The sequence below is a fragment of the Carcharodon carcharias genome, chromosome 3 (genome assembly GCF_017639515.1).
Source record: "Carcharodon carcharias isolate sCarCar2 chromosome 3, sCarCar2.pri, whole genome shotgun sequence".
Lineage (NCBI taxonomy): Eukaryota > Metazoa > Chordata > Chondrichthyes > Lamniformes > Lamnidae > Carcharodon > Carcharodon carcharias.
The window spans coordinates 74382994-74403031 of record NC_054469.1 but is presented as its reverse complement, the minus strand read 5'-3'; the positions used below and the strand labels follow the sequence as shown (position 1 = coordinate 74403031).

General features: G+C 41.0%; 1 protein-coding gene across 1 annotated transcript in view; it reads left to right on the top strand.

Annotated features, from left to right (window-relative positions):
• Nucleotides 1-18911, top strand: part of LOC121276547 (lanosterol 14-alpha demethylase) — a 47747-nt gene extending 28836 nt beyond the window's left edge. Inside the window, exons 6-10 of the mRNA XM_041185097.1 lie at nucleotides 6240-6359; nucleotides 7409-7604; nucleotides 13651-13746; nucleotides 14811-14979; nucleotides 17730-18911. Coding sequence (XP_041041031.1) covers nucleotides 6240-6359; nucleotides 7409-7604; nucleotides 13651-13746; nucleotides 14811-14979; nucleotides 17730-17908 — 760 coding nt within the window. The 3' untranslated portion in view covers nucleotides 17909-18911. The remainder of the gene's footprint in view (nucleotides 1-6239; nucleotides 6360-7408; nucleotides 7605-13650; nucleotides 13747-14810; nucleotides 14980-17729) is intronic.
• The last annotated feature ends 1127 nt before the right edge of the window (nucleotides 18912-20038 follow it).

Genomic DNA, 20038 nt, shown 5'->3' with positions numbered 1-20038 from the left:
CTCCTTTGACAGCATAATTCCAAACCCATGACCTGTGCCACCAAGAAGGACAAGGGCAGTGGATGCATGGGAACATCACCACCTGCACGTTCCCTCCAAGCCACACAGCATCCTGACTTGGAAATATATCACTGTACCTTCACTGTCGCTCGGTCAAAATCCTGGAACTCCTAACAGCACTGTGGGTATACCTACACCACAGGCACTGTAGTGGTTTAAGAAGGCAGTTCACCACTACCTTCTCAAGGGTTATTAGGGATGGATAATAAATGACTCAGCCAGCAATGAACACATCCTTGAAATGAAAAAAAAACAGGTAGGTCAACCAGGAGTATGTTGGAACAGTCATCTTTTGAGCTAAGAAAGGCATGATATGAGAGTTTTAGCTGCAGAGTAGCTGAGGCAGGGATGGATTCGGGCGATGTTAGGGAGTTGGAAATAGGTGGTCTTAGTGATGGTGTGTGTATGTGGTTGGAAGCCCATCTCTAGGTCAAGCATGTCACCAAGATTATGAATTGTCTGGTTCAGCTGGACAGTTGCCGGAGAGAGTGATGGAGTCAGTAGCGAGGGAACGGAGTTTGTGGCAGGGACCAAAGACAATAGCTTTGACCTTTCCAACATTTAACTGGAGGAAATTTCTGTTTCTTCAGTACTGGTTGGCAAACAAGCAGCAACAATTTGGAGACAGTGGAGGAGTCAAGAGAGATGGTGGTGACATGGAGCAGGGTGTTGCCAGCATAGACTTGGAAAATGACATGCTTTCAATTGATGTTGCCAAGGGGAAGCATGTGGTTGAGAAGTAGGAGGGGGTCAAGGATAGTATCATGGGGGACTAGAAGAGATAACAGTTTGGGAGTGGGAAGAGAAGACGTTGAAGCTGATACCCTGGCTATGATTTAGATAGCTAAAAATGGAACCAGATAGATGCAATCCCACCCAGCTGGACAACAGTTAAAAGGCATTGGAGGAGGATGATGCGGTCAGTTGTATCAAAGGGTGCAAACAGCTCAAGAAGGACAAGGAGGGCTAGTTTAGCTTGTAGTAAATGGCTTGGAGTTAGCAAGGGTTAATGTGGGACTGGGAAACAGTATCGCCCACAGTGTGAATGTAAAGAAAATATGACCGAATACTAGGGTCAGTTGTGAAGTGGACAGAGACCTGTGTAGAAGCAAGCATGGAGTTAGCTGATTGCTTGGGCTATACTCTGTATATGTGTACATAATTAAGTGTATTATTGATAAACACTTAATATTCCACCATACATACTCAGAGCCTCTTCGTAAGACCTGCTGAACATTCAACATACATTGTGGCAGCTAATGTAAAAATCCCAGAACCTCTAAGAAGCTGGAGCAGATATTCAAAAATTGGAAAATTAAAGGAGCAGCCTTTTGACCTGGCTGAAAGCACCTGAAGTGAAGACACAGGGAGATTTCCTGAAAGAAGCTCTATTGCAGAATTGGAAGCAGAAAGACAGAAGAAAAATCTACACTGTGGAGCTTAGAACTCCACAAGATTTCGTGGAGGTCCATTGTGAATGCCCACAGAGTGCAGAGTCAAAGGACCTAATAGGAGTGAGCAAAAATTTAGTTCTAAGCCAGGACTAGTTTAAAAAGCTTCGGTGCTGTAAAAAAGTCAGAGCAGCGCATTTCCAAAATCACCATGGCCAGCCTGGGTTCAGAACTGGCGCCATACCACCTAGCGGCTGAGCTTGTTGTAAGGGAAAAAAAAGCAGAAGCTTTAAAAACCTCAATCCATGGTAAAACACCCGAAAATCCTCCAACATTGCAGGGAAGGCCCAGAATAGTTGATTGAGTAAATCGCTGCACAAAACTAGAGACAGAGAGGTCAGGACTGCCATCCCATCAAGTGCCAGAAGACTCTGAAAAAATGGTTACTGCAGCGCCATCTTTAAAACATGCACGGCACTTAAAGCTGTACTCACCTGAACTTTAAAGCAACCCTGGACTAAAAAAAAAAATCGACATTACCAAACCAATTTGGACTGATCCAAGGGCCAGACCAAACACAAAATAGGGGACTTTGGCAGAAAAGATTAAGATACTTGATAGCTTCAGGATTAGGTAAAAAGACAGAAGTTGAACAAGTGAATACACTACTTTATTTAGTAGATCTGATTAGCTGATGACATTATTGCGAGGCAAGGAATAAATTAGTCCTCAGATAAATTTGATGACGTTCTAAAATTATTCGATACATATTTTAATCTAAGAAGCAACAGAATTTTAGAGCAAAATTCAACAAACAGCCTAAAGAACTATTTGGCTCTTTTATAAATGAATTATACATATTGGCTGAAGGATATGATTACGGTGACCTTAATTCAGAACTCCTAAGGGACAGAATTGTTGTCAGAGTAGCTTTCAGACATACTACAGGCCGATGAAATCTGACTCTAGGAAAGGCCATCCAAATAGTCAGACAGCCTGACATCTGCCAAGAGCACCGATCCATTTTACGTGGTGAAAGCAAGAACAATGCCAACTGTGCAACTAGTGAAACAACAAAGGGTCAGAGAGACTCCAGACCAAGGAAGGCAATACCTAAACAGACCACAAGAGGTTGGGTGACCATGTCAGCACTGTGGAGCTAAATTACCTCACAGGTCAGAGTGATGTCCAGCAACCTCAGTGTAGTATTTCAACTGCAGCTCCCTGGGACACTTTGGAAAGCTATGCAAAGCTAAGACACCCAGATGAGCAGAGGATCCCAAGACAATCCATGAGATTGGGGTACCACAACAGGAAGAGACCCAGCCGTGCTTCTTGAGTGAGTCAAGGATCCTGGATTCTCTTTTTGGCATGCAGACTCTCAGTAAATCTCACCAACTTCAAATTGGAAATGGGAGCCAGTGTTATGGTCCTCTCGGATAAGTAATCCAACTTCTAGTCATAGGCATGATCCTCGAATCACTAAGGTATGGCGACATGCAGATATTCGAGGTTAAATACATCATTTGATACCACTCATTTTCTCTTGAGCAGAGATGCCTGTGTTGCCCTTAACCCTCTTATAATGGTAAGATATCAAGACAACCTCTATCGTCAACTATATGGAATTGCAAGTTCCCGAGAGGCCGACCAATAAAGAGACTCTTGGCTGGGACCTCAGCTCTGAATTATCTTCACTCTTCACAGAGCGGGTTCGTCCAATTTCTTTGTAGGCAGAAGAAGCTCCTCTTTGGTCAGACCTTCAGATAGTGTACCTTGTGTGGAAGACAACAGGAAAATGACCAGCAACAGAAAAATGATTGCCAACCGCAGGCTCCAACGGTTGTTATCACACTACCTGTAAACACCACAGCATAGACACTGCAACCTCCAGCCAATGCACAAAGCTGCAAGATGATGCTGGAGCAGAGAACTAGGGACCATCAACTTGCCAGAGTATACCTCAGTGAGGCACAGAGACATACTTAAGAACAGAGTGTCACGAACTGCCAAACTGCAAGGTGAACCCACTGATGAGGAACATCCAAATGACAAGGAGGGATGCCTTTAACTCCCAGAAAGATTACGGTGGATCACATGGAAATAGAAAAACCAGGTCTGTACCACACATGAACAGAGTGAACACACTTTCTGGAAAGAATGGGACAAGCCAGTGGTCCTCGAGCTGAGCAGATGGAGAGTTGACAAAGAAAAGTTCAACTTCAAGGTGTAGAAGAAGACAACCAAGGGCCAGAAACATAGGCTCTGTTGATTTGGGCATCCTTTGTTGATTCGAGTTTGAGTTGTAGCCTATCACTCGTCTGCATATGAACAATATCTGGAACAATTGTCAAGTCTCCAGACAGACTAAATTTATAAAGTCAGAAACTTGAGGGGGGAGAAAGAATAGTACAATTGTAATGTAAATATTTTGGGTAAAGACTTAAGGGGACGTGTAGTATAAGGGTATCTGGCATAGCAAGGGTTAATGTGGGACAGGGAAACAACTGCCCACAGTGTGATGTAAAGGGACACATGACCTGAGACTATGATCACTTGTGCACTGGACAGAGACATATATAGAAGCAAGCATGGAGTTGGCTTATAGCTTATGCATATATGTACTGTTATGATCCCCAGCTGAGGTTACCACTGGACAGGCCTGATTCCTGGAACCCAGCTTGATAGATCCTAACTTTTATTTGTTTGTTTAAATATGTGGAGAGGGGCTATTGAACAGAGTCACAGGGGTTAACTAATGAACTTTTAACAAAATCATAAAACATTTATTAAACAAGAAAAGATAACATTATATTATTCCTTCACCCACAACTATACAGATATATACAGATTTGTAAGGATAACACAAGTTATCTCATATTCTAATGTTCTAATGTTCACAGTAAGTACAGCTCTTGTAAATCAATAGGCAACCTGTGGTTGGGCACAACACACTCTGAAACCAAGTGACAGATGCCACCCCAGAGAGATGCTGTAATCTCTCTTCAACTCCCTCCAGACACTTGTCACATCGTGAGCCAACCCGTCTCATTGAACTCCTTCTTCACACGAATCTTCACTCTCCAAGAGCTCGCTTTGGAATCTTATCCCAAACCAATGCTTTCTCTCAGATGCCTTGCACAAGGGTTCACCTCCAGGATTGTGAACTCTCCTTCCCTGGGCCACCACGTGCATTCAAGCTTTCTTCCATGCACTCTCTCTCTCTCACTGACTCAGTTGTCAACAGTACACCCCTACTTCATATGTCCATAGCAAAGAGTTACAGACCCTCAGTTGTCTCTTTGGACCTTCTGGCCTCTTACAAGCTGTTCCCGCTTTAAATCTGCTTTCTGTAGCTTTTGCCTCTTTAAATCTGAAGCTTGGAGCCTTTCTTTCTGCCCCTCACTCTTAACTTCACTTAACAGGATCTTTTCCAGGTTCCTGTCCTTCCCTTTGGCTAGGAGGTCTTTTTGGGACTTTATGTTCCACTCCCCTGATTTATGGGCGTTTTCTTTAACTTGGGATTGGCTATCTGTCCCCTTTGCTCCAGTCTCTCCTGGCAGCTGTCTTCAAAACCAACTGAACTCAACAGCTAGGCAACTGCCCAGTTTCTCGACTGTTGTTTGTTTAACTTAGCTGCAACAGTCGTAAAACCCTCGTTAGAAATGCAGGCAGCATTTAAAGTGAAGCTAAAACTCAACTTGACCTTTCTTACAGATACAGAAATACAAATCAAACTTAAACATTAAAGATAAAACTCATTCCTAACACCCACAAATACAAATATAACTTACTTAAACAATCTCTATTTCATAACAGTACATAATTATGTGTCATCAATAAACACTTAATATTGAACCATACAAAATTCAGAACCTCTCCATGCGACCTACTGAACAGACAGCATAGCTCTGCCATAGAAACATAGGAGGCCTTTTGTGACTTTGATGAGAGCTGTTTTGATACTCTGGCAGGAGTGGAAACTTGATTGGAGGGATTCAAGCATATGTGTTCCAGGGAAAAAAAGGCACAGATTTGGTCGACAACTCATTCTGGGACTTTGGAGAGGAAAGGGAAGTTGGAGATAGGGTGGTAGTTTGTAGGGACAGAGGATCCACAGTTTTTTTTTCAGGTGAGGGGTGATGGCAGCAGATTTGAAAGAGGATACTTGAAGAGAAGGAGAGATTGTTTTTTGACAAATGATATGTTGTTTTAAAAGGAGAGGAAGTATAATATGTAAGTCAATAGCATTTTTGAGATAATACGATAAGAAACAGAATAAAAGAGTAAAGAAATTGTACAAGGAAATGATTCAGCTATGGACTACTTCATGCAATTTTGTGCGCTCCATTATAGAAGAACATTAAAGCTGTAGTTTGTGTATCATGTAGGGCCAGGTCCACGTGTGTGTGCACTGTCTCTTTGCTGAATAGGCTTACTCATGAAGAATGAACATTTAATGGAGGTATGTAGAGAAGATGGCTCCCAGCCTGAGAAACTAATCCCTGGTGACCTTCATGAAAGTTTAATGGAACTGCTGGTGTATGGGGTAAGGGGGAAATACCAAGTGCTAAAATAGTGTAATTGTATGTCTTGTTAGAACATTTTTGGCCAAATACAGCTTGGGATGTTCTTGATTATAATTAGATTTGTGCACATTGATGTATGATTTCCCATCATGTTCTCAATGTTCTCTAATTAGAACTTATGTGTTCTTGTCAAATTAATTTCAAACACATCTTTTCAATCTCTTCAATCATTAAAACTTCCCTCTTTATTTCTGGATAGGCGACGGGATAAAGCACACCAAGAAATCAAGAATATTTTCTATAAGGTGATCCAGAAACGGAGGGAGTCAAGTGAGAAGGAGAATGACATATTAGAGACCTTATTGGATGCTACTTACAAGTGAGTCTTCAGCTCTGAGTACTATCAATGTTTTTTCTGCTTTCAAAAAGCTCACAGTTTATATAAGTGAATGAGGAGATAATATATTATTTCACGGAATGTGGGCATTGCTGGCTAGGCCAGCATTTATTGCCCATCCCCAACTGCCCTTGAGATGGTGGTGGTGAGCTGTTGCCTTGAACTGCTGCAGTCCAAGCGTTGTAGGTACACCCACAGTGTTATTAGGGAGGGAGTTCCAGGATTTTAACCCAGCGACAGTAAAAGAACAGCGATGTATTTCCAAGTCAGGCTTGTGTGTGGCTTGAAAGACAACTTGAAGATGGTGGTGTTTCCATGCATTTGCTGCCCTTGTCCTTCTAGATGGGAAAACCTGTAAATTTCTAATAATTAGCATTAAATATAAAGAATTTTGCACTTAATCTTTTAGTATTGAGAAGTGAAGCTAAAAACTTGGAATCTTTAATTTAAATCTGAAATGCTATTCTCGCCCTGAATTAATGAAACCCTGTTCATGTTTGATATACACGTACTCCAACATTTCGGCTGGGATTGGGATTAAGACACGTAGAAATTTTTAAAAGGAGATGAAATAATAGGTCCTGACAAATAATACTCAAATTAGTTTCAAGAACAATGCTGAAGTGTGTTGAAAGATATGTACTGCATATGTAAACAATGTGCTACATTTCTTAGTCACTATATTCGTGCAGTTTAGATTTTTGTTGCTTTCCTCCTATATTAAAAACAGTGACTATGTTTTTGTGCTATTTGTACAATAGTCTGTAAGGATAATGATCTTTCAAAAGAGAATTGGATACCTAATTAAAGAATTTGTAGGGCTTTGGGTAGCAGTTGGGAAATAGGAGTGTTTTAAATAGCTCTTCAGGCATAGGCACGATGAGCTGAATGGCCTCTTTCTGATCTCTATGTGGAAAGCAGCAGCTCTGCACCCATAATAAACTTTTACTAACTTTTCTTGATGACATGTGTTATATTTCAGTCATCTCTTGCTATATAACTACTATTTACTTTGTTTTATGTTTTTCGAGGGATGGTACCCGTCTGACTGACGATGAAATTGCAGGTTTGCTTATTGGTCTGCTGTTGGCAGGGCAACATACCTCCTCCACTACTAGTGCTTGGATGGGATTTTTCTTGGCTAAAGACAAAGAGCTGCAGGAACGTTGCTATGCAGAGCAGAAAGCTGTGTGTGGGGAGGATCTGCCACCTCTACACTTTGATCAGGTACATGCTTGACTTAAACTGCAAAATGTAGAAAGATTTGTAAGCTATGGTACAGAACTATGGACAGTTAAACCCAGTTATTATGTACTTCTCATTTATGTTAAAATGTGAGCCTCTCTGTGGAGTGGAATAGAATTTGTGCAGAGTCTGGAGAAAAGGCTGTCACACAAGGGTGGATCCACAGCTTCTGACTTTCTACCCATTTTTCAGAATCCCTGATCAAAGACCTTTGTTCCTTTCATGGGATGGTTTTACATACTTTATATGTTGTTTTACTTGTATGGTATTATATACTTGTTTTCCCATTTAAAGTTTTTTTTGAGCCCTTCAAAGTGAAGGATGGACCAACTTTAGCTTTTTTAGTAGTCATTGTTTTTCAGATTTGCATTGTGCCCAACGTATAAGTATTTTCTGAGTGACATGTCCCTAATCTTTACCAGCACGTCTCTTTAACCTCAGAGCACCTCTGTGAATATTTCGATTTCCACTTTAGTACCAGTATCACTGATGAATTCTGAGTCTTTTTATGCTTGTGGATTTGATGGGAGGGATTCATGACAATAACATTAAATTGTCTTTTTCTTTGTTTGTCCATTGAACCATCACCTTGAATAGGTGTTAATTATTATAGCAAGAAGCTGAGCTGGCATTGCAGCTTGGGAGCAAGTCATCAGTACTCTATAAAAGCAGACAGATTTGCAAACTGCAGGGAGTAGCGGGATGCACAGAGAGTAGACTATGGCGGAGTGTGATGTAGAGCTAGTGCAAAGTCAGGAATTTGATTCATGTGGGAATTCGATGCAGGGGGGTGCAGGAAGAGGAGTTCCTTTTTTCTGCCTCCAGAAGCTGTAGAAGACACATGTTTCACACCAGAAATAGGGGTAACCTAGGGACAGTGGCAGGAGTTTGAAGAGCTGGAGGGTTGGATGTGGTTTCAGAGTATTCTAAAGAAAATTGAAGTGTGACGTAACAGGACACACTTGTGGTCCTGATAGAAGGTAAGTTATTGGTTGATAATTTCTGTTTTTTTCTTGCCTAAACTAGGGAATTTTAGTGGTAACTTTAACATATATAAGTATAACATTAATTGAAATAATAATAAGTACAAGTGGGACTAGAGTCATTAAACTTTAATTAAGAAAATTATTAGTTAATTAAAACACAAGAATGGCAGGGCAGCGATGTGTAACTGCAGTATGTAGGCACTGGTAGATGCCAGTGTGAGCCAAGGCACAACTGTAGTAAGTGTTTGTCGAGTGAAGTCGAGGAACTTCAACTCAGAGCTAGTGAGCAAGAGGCTGAGCTTTGGATACTGCGATGCGTCAAGGAGGGGGAAGGTCACCTGAACACTTTGTCCTTGGGGCAGTCACACCCTTTGGGCTAGATTCTTCTGACATGGTCTGTAGTCAGGAACAGGATGGGGATAGAGAAGGTAGAAATGGAGGAGCCTTAGCCCATGCAATTGTCCAACAGGTTTGAGGCTCTTGCAGCTTGTGTGGACATGTATGGGGGCTGCAGGGTGGATGAGCGAACTCACCATGGCACCACGGTACAGGGAGTCATTAAGTGGAGGAAGTAAATAGAAATGTAATGGTAGTAGGTGACATTATAGATAGGAGAATAGACAGAGTTCTCTGCAGCCAAGAGCATGAGTCCAGAGGTTACGCTGTCTGCCTGGTGCCAGGGTTTGGGACATCTGCTTGGGGCTGAAGTGGGAGGGGGTGATCCAGTTGTTGTGGTTCACATGGGTACCAATGACATAGATAGGACTAAGAAAAAGATTGTGCTTGAGGATTATGAGCAGTTAGGGGCTAAATTAAATAGAACCACAAAAGTAATAACCTCTGGATTACTACTGATCCACAAACTACTGGCAGAGGGTAAAGAAGATTAGAGAGTTGAATGCATAGCTCAAAGATTGGTGCAGGAGAAATGGGGCATTGGCACCAGTACTGGGGAAAGTGGGAGCTGTACCATTGGGACAGTCTTTACCTGAACCATACTGGGACCAGTATTTTGGTGAGTCATATAGCCAGGGTGGTAGAGAGGGCTTAAATTTAAGTAGAAGGCTATCCTCCTCACTATTTAGCACCCTACCAATTTTCGTGTCACCCATGAACTTCTTGATCATACACTTAAGTCCAAATCATTTATGCACACCATCATTTATGTACGCCACAGTAATTATATGGTTGTTCTAGTTCTGTTCTAGTTAACGGTAACCCCCAGCATGTTGATTGTGGGGTCTTCAGTGATGGTAATCCCATTGAATGTCAAGGGGAGATGGTTAGATTTAGTTTTGGTCAGCTGGGCAGAGCAGTGGCAAATGGAATTCAACCCGGAAAAGTGTGAGGTAATGCACTTGGGGAGGGCTAACAAGGCAAGGGATTACATTATGACTGGTAAGACCCTGGATCAGAGGGACCTTGGTGTGCATATTCACAGATCCCTGATGGTAGCAGGGCAGGTAGATAGGGTGGTTAAGAAGGCATATGGGATACTTGCTTTTATTAGCCAAGGCATAGAATACAAGAGCAGGGAGGTTATACTGAAACTGTATACAACGCTGGTTAGGCTACAACTAGAGTACTGCATGCAGTTCTGGTTACCACATTATAGGAAGGATGTGATTGCACTGTAGAGGGCGCAGAGGAGATTGACCAGGATGTTGCCTGGGCTGGAGGGTCTGAGCTATGAGGAACGATTGGATAGGCTGGGGTTGTTTTCCTTGGTACAGCGAAGGTTGAGAGGGGACCTGATAGAGGAGTATAAGATTATGAGGGACATGGATAGGGTAGATAGGAAGGCACTTTTTCTGTTAGTAGAGGGGTCAATAACCAGGGGGCATAGATTTAAGGTAAGAGGTAGAAGGATAAGATGGGAGTTGAGGAGTAATTTTTTCACCCAGAGGGAGGTGGGAGTCCGAAACTCACTGCCTGAAAGAATGGTTGAGTCAGAAACTCTCGTAACATTTAAGTATTATTTAGATATTCACTTGCGCTGCCATAGCTTCCAGGGCTATGGGCCAAGCATTGGAAAATGGAATTAAGGTAGTCAGATCTTTGTTGACCGGCGCAGACACTGTGGGCCAAATGGTCTCTTCTGTGCTGAAAACATCTGAGAGTCTGTGAGGGCAGGTCAGAGGCTGGGAATTCTGTGGCGAGTAACTGACCTCCTCATTCCCCAAAGCCTGTCCACCACCTACAAGGCACAAGTCAGGAGTGTGATGGAATATTCCCACTGCCTGGATGAGTGCAGCTCCAACAATACTCAAGAAGTTTGACACCAGGACAAAGCAGCCCACTTGATTGGCAACCCATCCACCACCTCCAACATCCACTCTCTGCACCACTGACACACAGTGGCAGTAGTGTGTACCATCTTCATGATGCAGAAACTCACCAAGGCTCCTTCAAACTCGCAAACTCTACCACCTAGAAGGACTAAGGCAGAAGATGCATTGGAACACCACCACCTGCATGTTCCCCTCCAAGCCACACACACTATCCTGACTTGAAAATATATCACCGTATTGTTGGGTCAAAATTCTGGAACCACTTCTTAACAGTACTGTGGGCGTACCTGCACCACTTAAACTGCAGCGGTTCAAGAAGATTTTTCACTGCCACCTTCTTGAGGGCAATTAGGGATGGGCAATAAAAACGTTGGCCTAGCCAGCGATGCCCACACCCCATGAAAGATTAAAAAAAACTCTTAGCAAAGATATATTCCATTGAGAAAGAAAGACTCTGAGAAAGCTGCACCATCTGTGGCTAACTAAGGAAGTTAAGATAGTATTAAATTGAAGGAAAGAGTGTTCAATACTGCTAAGATTAATGGAGTTCAAAAGATTGCACAGATTTTAGAAACCATCAAAGAGTAGTTAGTAAAATTAATGAGAGAGAATTAGTGTATTAAAGAATGCCAACTAAAATACAAAAAAGAGTTTCTACAAGTTTTCAAAAAGGAAAAGAATAACTAAAATGAGTGTTGGTCCCTTAGAGGGTGAGATTGGGGAATTAATAATGGGAAAAAAGGAAATGACGGAAGCATTGAATCGGTACTTTGTGTCTGCCTTCACTGTAGAAGACATAAAAAAAATCCCAAGAACACTTGAAAATCAAGCGGTATAAGGGAGGGAGGAACTTAAAACAATCACAATCACTTGGGAAAAGATAATGAGAAAACTATTAGAACTAAAGGCTGACAAGTCCCCTTGGCTTCATGGCTTGCATCCTAGGATCTTAAAATAAGAGACTGCAGAGATGGTAGATGGTGTGATCTTATAAAATTCCTTATATTCTGGAAAGGTCCCAGCAGATTGGAAAATTGCTAATGTAACTCCTCTTTTCCAGAAAGGAGGGAGACAGAAAGCAGGAGATTAAAGGCCAGTTAGCCTAACACCTTGCATAGGGAAAATGTTAGAATCCGAGACAACCCCTTTCAGCTTATTGACAGATAATGCCACTACAGGGCAGCTCCCTGTTTAACTAGGTTACTTAACCAACTTTGCAGTTTGAAAGTTCTATGACAGAGCCTGAATCTTAATCTAAATTTAAACTTGAGTAAAACTTACCAAGTGAACCAAATTCCTGACTTCGCACTCGGTCTGTGTCGCACTGTGGCATAACCTCCTCTCCGTCTGTCCCTTTATTCCTATTAGAATCCATTATTAAGATAGCATAGTATCATAGAGTTTATAGTATGGACAGAGGCCCTTCGGCCCATTGAAGCAGGACATTTAGAAGATCATAATACAACTGGGCCGAGTCAACATGGTTGTGTGAAAGAGAAACCATGTTTGACTAATTCATTAGAGTTCTTTGAGGAAGTGATAAACAACATGGATAAAGGGGAACCTATAGACATGGTGTACTTATTTCCAAAAGGCATTCGATAAGGTGCCACCTCAAAGGTTACTACACAAAATGTAGGGGGTAATATATTAGCATCGATAGAGGATTGGTTAGCTAACAGGAAGCAGAGAGTAGGGATAAATGGGTCATTTTTAGGTTACTAGTGGAGTGCTGGAGCCTCAACTATTTACAATGTATATCAATGATTTGGATGAAGGGCTCAAATGTATGGTGCTAAATTTGCTCACGACACAAAGATAGGTAGGAAAGTAAGTTTTCAAGAGGACATAATGAGTCTACAAAGGGATTGAAATAGGTTAAGTGAGTAAGTAAAAATTTGGCAGATGGAGTATGTGGGAAAATGTGAGCTTGTCCACTTTGGCAGGAAGAATAGAAAAGCAATATATTATTTGAATGGAGAGAGACTTGGTGGTACATGAATCACAAAACGTTGGTATGCAGATGCAGCAAGTGATTAGGAAGACAGATTGAATATTGGTGTTTATTGTAAGGGGAATTGAGAATAAAAGTAGTGAACTGTTGCTACAGCTGTTGAGTCTTAGACTGCACCTGGAATACTGTACATAGTTTTGATCTCCTTAGTTAAGAAAGGATATAATTGCATTAGAAGGTTTACTTGACTGATTCCTGGGATGAAAGGGTTATCTTATGAGGAAAGATTAAGCAGGTTAGGCCTTTACCATTGGAGTTTAGAATAATGAGAGGTGATCTTATTGCAATTTATAAGATCCTAAGGGGACTTGACAGGGTGAAGGCTGAGAGGATGGTTCCCCTTGGGGGGAGTCTAGAACCAGGAGACAGTTTAAAAATTAGGGATCTCCCATTTATTAGAGATGAGGAGAATTTTTTTTTGTGAGGGTTGTTAGTCTGTGGAATTCTCTTACCTTGAGAGCAGTGGAGGCGGGGTAATTGAATATATTTAAGGCTGAGTTAAACAGATTTTTGATTTATAAGGGAGGGTTAAGGGGGCAGACAGGAAAGTGGAGTTGTGGCCACAATCGGATGAGCTATGATCTTATTGAATGGTGGAGCAGGCTCAATGGGCCGAGTGGCCTACTCGAGTTCCTAGTTCTTGTATTTGATCGTAAGAGGAAAAGGACTGGCCAGGGGTAGATTCATTAGTAATTACTGCACAGCTTACATCAAGCTTCTTTTTGGTTTCTTTGTAGCTGAAGGACATGAGTTTGTTGGATCGCTGCTTAAAGGAAACACTGAGGCTTCGTCCTCCAATAATGACGATGATGAGGATGGCAAGAACTCCACAGGTGTGTAAAGAGCCTGAGGAAATACAATTAATGTTTAGTTTTAGAAATGCCATTGGGGATTCTGTGGAGCTGAGAGCCACTGTTGGCTGTCTTATAACTTGACTTTGCTCAGAATGAATTGGTAAATATTTGCTAACAGAACACAAAACTTTTGACTTTCATGCCAGAATTACTTGTACAGTTCTTTCGCAATTTGAACTTGTACCAATATCATATGAACAGGTGAGACCAGCAATTATCCTTATAGTTACAATCAGGATTCAGTAATTAGAGTAGTTGCTGTTAATGCTCCTAGATGCTTTAGTGGATATTGTTCTATATCAGCCTTTTCACTCAGGGGGCCACTTTTCCATTTTCTTCTCACTCAAGGGGCCGATGTGCAAATGTCAGAAAGATAAGGTTTGGCACAACTTTAAACATGAATTTCAAAATAAATATGCGGCATGAACAAAATAAGCAACTTGCTGAGCAAAAATAAAGCAATGTCAAAACAATAAATTGATAGATCACCATTAGAGTGTGAGGGGGGACAGAGTCTGTTTGCCCAGCCTACTCCCAATTTTTTGATACTTATTCACCCTCATCCTCACCCACACTGGGTGAGTGGGAATCCTGCAACTGTGAGTGAGCCAGACACACTCACTCTTTCCCCCAACTCCACACAGACACATTCAATCACACTCTCCCTTCTACACCACATACCACCCCCACCGCCTGCCCCAACGCATCCAACCTCCTCCAGCTTAGCAACAAAATTTAATCAAGCCTTAATTTAACCAAAGTCACTATTTACTGCTCTCCTTTGATTATAACTCCTTGGCCTCATTATCCTTACTAATTGAATTTAATTTGATTTAGGCTTTTTTTGATGTACTTATTACAAGGCCCTAATAAGTTGTGTTTTGAAAAGCTGTTCTTCCTGTTTTGTACAATTGAAACACAGAGCAATATTACTAATTAGTCTATCGGTATTTTGTTCAATATTCTACTGCTTTTTACTTGTCTCTTGTTAGAATTAAGAAACTGAGCAGCATTTGTATTTCTGAGCTTTAATTTCTTTACAGACTGTAGCTGGCTACACCATTCCTCCTGGTCACCAAGTGTGTGTATCTCCTACTGTTAACCACAGACTTCGGGACACCTGGTTTGAGAGATTCGATTTCAAGCCAGATCGCTTTCTCCAAGATAACCCAGCAGCCCTGCAAAAGTTTGCATTTGTACCTTTTGGTGCAGGTAGGCCTATGGTTGTTGAGCCTTTTCTGAAATTTGGCAAAAGCAAATGATGGTTATCATACTGACATTTAGATCTTTGAGCAGAACAAATGGGTGGATAGTTAGTGAACTAGAACCATAGAAAAGTTACAGCACAGATCGAGGCCATTCGGCCCATCTTGTCCATGCAAGCCCGAGGACACCCAGGTGCCCTTTCTAATCCCACCTCCCTGCACCCGGCCCATAGCCCTGCAGCTTACAGCACTTTAGGTGTTTAAAGTTTCTGCCTCTACCACCAGCTGGGACAGTGAATTCCAGACGCCCACTACCCTCTGCGTAAAAAAGCTCTTCCTCATGTCCCCCCTACACCCTCTGCCACTTATCTTGAATCTATGTCCCCTGGTTCTAGAATTCTCCATCAAGGCAAACAATTTTATCCTGTCCACTCTATCTATTCCCCTCATAATTTTGTACACCTCAATCAAGTCACCTCTCAACTTTCTTTGTTCCAGGGAAAACAACCTCAACCTATCCAATCTCTCCTCGTAGCTACACTTTTCTAACCCTGGCAACATTCTTGTAAACCTCCTGTGCACACTCTCCAGAGCTATTACATCCTTTCTGTAATGTAGTGACCAGAACTGCACACAATACTCCAGTTGTGGCCTCACCAGTGTTTTATATAATTCCAACGTTATATCCTTACTTTTATATTCTATACCTCTGCCAGTGAAGGAGAGCACTCCATATGCCCTCTTTACAACCTTGTCTACTTGAACTGCTGCCTTCATGGACCTGTGTACTTGTATGCCGAGATCTCTCACTAATGTGTTACGACCTTCTGGCTAAATGTGGGTTCATCCTATTGATTTAATCCATACATGATTCAAGATTTAATTATTCCCAGAAGGGACTTTTCAGATGATAGTTACAAATCAGTCAACAGATAAGAACATAAGAACTAGGAGCAGGAGTTGGCAATTCAACCCCTCAAGCCTGCCCCGCCATTCAATACGATCATGGCTGATCTCATTTCGGCCTCAACTCCAATTTCCTCCCCTCTCCCCAGACCTTTCAACCCGTTACTAATTAAGAATCTGTCTATCTCCTCCTCAAATTTATTCAGCATCCCAGCATCCACTGCACTCTGAGGTAGTGAATTCCACAGATTCACGACCCTTTGAGAATCACAGAATCACACAATGCAAAAGAGGCCCTTCGGTTCATCGAGTCTGCACCGACATGTGAGAAACACCTGACCTACCTCCCTAATCCCATTTACCAGCACTTGGCGTATAGCCTTGAATGTTATGATGTGCCAAGTGCTCATCTAGGTACTTTTTAAAGGATGTGAGGCAACCCGCCTCCACCACCCTCCCAGGCAGCGGATTCCAGACCGTCACCACCCTCTGAATAAAAAGGTTTTCCCTCACAGCCCCCATAAACCTCCTGCCCCTCACCTTGAACTTATGTCCTCTTGTGACTGACCCTTCAGCTAAGGGGAACAACTGCTCCCTATCCACCCTGTCCATGCCCCTCATAATTTTGAACACCTCGATCAGGTCGCCCCTCAGTCTTCTCTGCTCCAATGAAAACAATCCAAGTCTATCCAACCTCGCTTCATAAATGTTTCATTCCAGACAACATCCTGGTGAATCTCCTCTTCACCCCCTCCAGTGCAATCACATCCTTCCTATAATGTGGCGACCAGAACTGCACACAGTACTCCAGCTGTGGCCTCACCAAGGTTCTTAACAACTCCAACATGATCTCCATACTTTTGTAATCTATGTCTCGACTGATAAAGGCAAGTGTCCCATATGCCTTTTTCACCACCCCACTAACATGCCCCTCTGCCTTCAGAGATCTATGGACGCACACGCCAAGGTCCCTTCATTCCTCAGAACTTCCTAGTGTCATGCCATTCCTCATCTCTGATTTAAATCTACCACCCCTTAGCCTAAAACTATGGCCTCTCGTTCTAGAATGCTCCACATCTATTCCCCTTTAGCATCTTATATACCTCAATTAGATCTCCTCTCATCCTTCTAAACTCTAGCGAGTATAGGCCTAAACTGCTCAATCTCTCCTCATAAGACAAGCCCCGCATCTCTGGAGTCAATCTAGTGAACCTTCTCTGAACCACCTCCAATGCAACTACATCTTCCTCAAGTAAGGGGAGCAAAACTGTGCACAGATACCAGATCAATTTAGGAACCAAAAAATACTATTAGGTATAGATCAACCAATTATTTGACTTTCCACCATATTATTTCCCTTTCTGAAAATGCATTGTCCATTTCAATAGCAAATTGTAAAATAGTACAATACTCTACAATAGTAAAATACTCTAACTCTTTTGCATGAAATGTTCTGTCTGACTTTACCACCTTACTCATTAGGTGCTGCTTTTTATCATATTAAGTGAACAATTTGCTTGTTTAGGTCAATTCCTATTATAATTTTGCAAAATTTCATTTTTCACGAATAAAGTCAAGCCTGACTTAATATTTTCAAATAATTTAAATCCCTGATACATACTGCTCATGATTCTCTGGTTTAAGATTAAAATCGCCTGAATTTAAAAACTCTTTACTTGTGCAATATCTTCTGCTGTTGCAGTCCATTCCAAAATTTCCCTTTGTTTCTTCTTTTTAAATCCATGAGTAACCCAAAGATGCTTCACCCATCCGTTAATTATTAAGGAAGTTCAGCTACTTTTTAAGAGCTTTACTTATCAGACTAGTAACTTTTTCTTTTCCTCTGTCTAGGTCGCCATCGTTGCATTGGGGAAAATTTTGCATTTGTACAGATCAAGACCATCTGGTCCACCTTAATTCGGCTATATGAATTTGATCTTGTTGATGGATACTTTCCAACAATAAATTACACAACTATGATACATACTCCTAATAATCCAGTAATTAGATACAAGAGGCGAATGAAATGAGAACTGGACTAATAAGTCATTCTTGTTTTCAGTCATGCATTTAGTTATATGGCCCCAAAATTTATTTCATTGATCTATTGCATGCTTACAACTAAAATTTAAATGAACTAATTTAGAACTGATTATTTATTACATGTATGATCGTACTGTAAGACCATTAATTTCATTTTTAGAGCTGAAATCTCAACTGGTAGGAGGCTTTGCCAACAGTTTTATAGATGAGAAATTTGAAATTCTGATGTCTGCTGCTATTAAATAATAAATGTAATTGGGCTTCCCCAAAACAACACAACATTATTACCTGGACTTTATTAATATTAAATTACTCAGTTCATTAATTTAAGTGGATGCTGTCTCTTCTGGCAGCACTGTTTGAGTTATCAGAAAGTAAAGCAGCTGACTCAGGCCCTTTGTATTTTTGATTTCATACACAGCGATTATACCCCATCTTCTCAACACTTACAAATATGTACATTGTGCTTACAGCATTAGGCACTTTGCACTAATTTCTCTTATGACAGCTAGTTTTAAATAAATACATTGAGGAAATGAAAAGATCATTTCACTTTTATTGTAATTTTCTTCCATTAAAAGTAGTGGGAATGGGGTACTAGCATGAAGATTAGAATGAGTAATCTGATATTCATTTCATTACAATGAATTATTGAATAATTGAGTTGAGAAATTGTGGAATGGCCTCTTAACAGAGCTACTGTATATCAAAACTTTGTCCCCCAACTTGAGTTTGGGAGGAAGAACATGGTTCAGTTTATAGCTTCTTATATCTAGATTGCTTTTAATGTTGGATAAAATGAACATTGTTATAATGTGCCCAAATGTTTTGTGAATGATGAAAATGATTTCAATGCAACAATTAATCTTTTAAAAAAGTGAAAAACAATATTGAGCCCTGTTGAAGCAAAGCCCACTAATATCTTTTAACATTTTAAGTATAAAATAGAAACGAGTGAAATCTTCAATTGCAATAAATTCAGTGAATCTATTGATACTTGTTTGGTGTTAGTATTTCTAATGAAAGATTAACCTATAGGTGGCACTTCTTTATCTGCAGAACACCATCAGGGAAGGATGTAAACATTAAAGGAAACTTGAAGGGGCAGAACAAAATACATTAACATGGCTGAGAATTCAGTAGGCCAAATATCAGCCCTGGGCTGAAAAAGATTATAAAATAGATTCGACTTTCTAGAATGCAACAATTGTGTTTGAAGCAAAGGAACATTTTTTAAACCACCCCCTTCCCATTGATGACCTGAAGAAAATGTAAATATGTAAGAGGGCTCTGCAGATTGCTACTACTCTAATAAAAGACATGCTGCATACGTGCTTTCTGTCCAAGGTCAGCTTGAGAGGTTTTTTTTTTATCCAAAAGATCCAAATAATGTCTGCAATACTTTCTGCAACTGTGGGATACTGGAGGTAGAGTTCGCAGTTTGATTATGTGCTTTCCTTTTTTGCAATATGACATATTTGAAGGCACTTAGCAACTCAGGAGATGAGCAGATAAATAATTTCATTTAATAACTATTCCTCTTACCCCCACTGCTCTGCCGCCCCCCCCCCACCGCCCCACCACCAAATGTAAGCGTATTACTATTCTATCACACTCCAAAAGAAGAGAACATAGGAGAGTATATTGCAAGATCTGAGCATTTTGTTATATGCTTTTTGTTGGGAAGGTGTAAATAAAGTTAGTTCAATAAAGGCTGCCTGCTGAGACCCCATGTTAATCTTTTCTCAGTGCAATACACAGCAGAAAAATAATACAGATAGAATTTTTCTATACCTCAGTTGAGAAATTAAGGACTGAAGAACATTGTGACACAACTTTTTTTGAAACACCTAAAGTTGATTTTGAGGAGGTTTGAGTGATTTGAAAAGGTTGCTTTGTGTATGCATAGTGTTCAGGTACACACACAGTCAGCACAGTTTGTAATTGAAAAAATGGCACTGAAGGCATATTTGGGGACAATGAGAAAATTCAACCCTAACAGAGGACTGGTGTAATTACAAACAAAGGTTAAATGTTTAGCTGAAAGCAAATAAAATAGATGAGGATAAAGTAATTGTCTTCCTCGCCATAACGGGGCCAGAGGCTTTTGAGGTGGT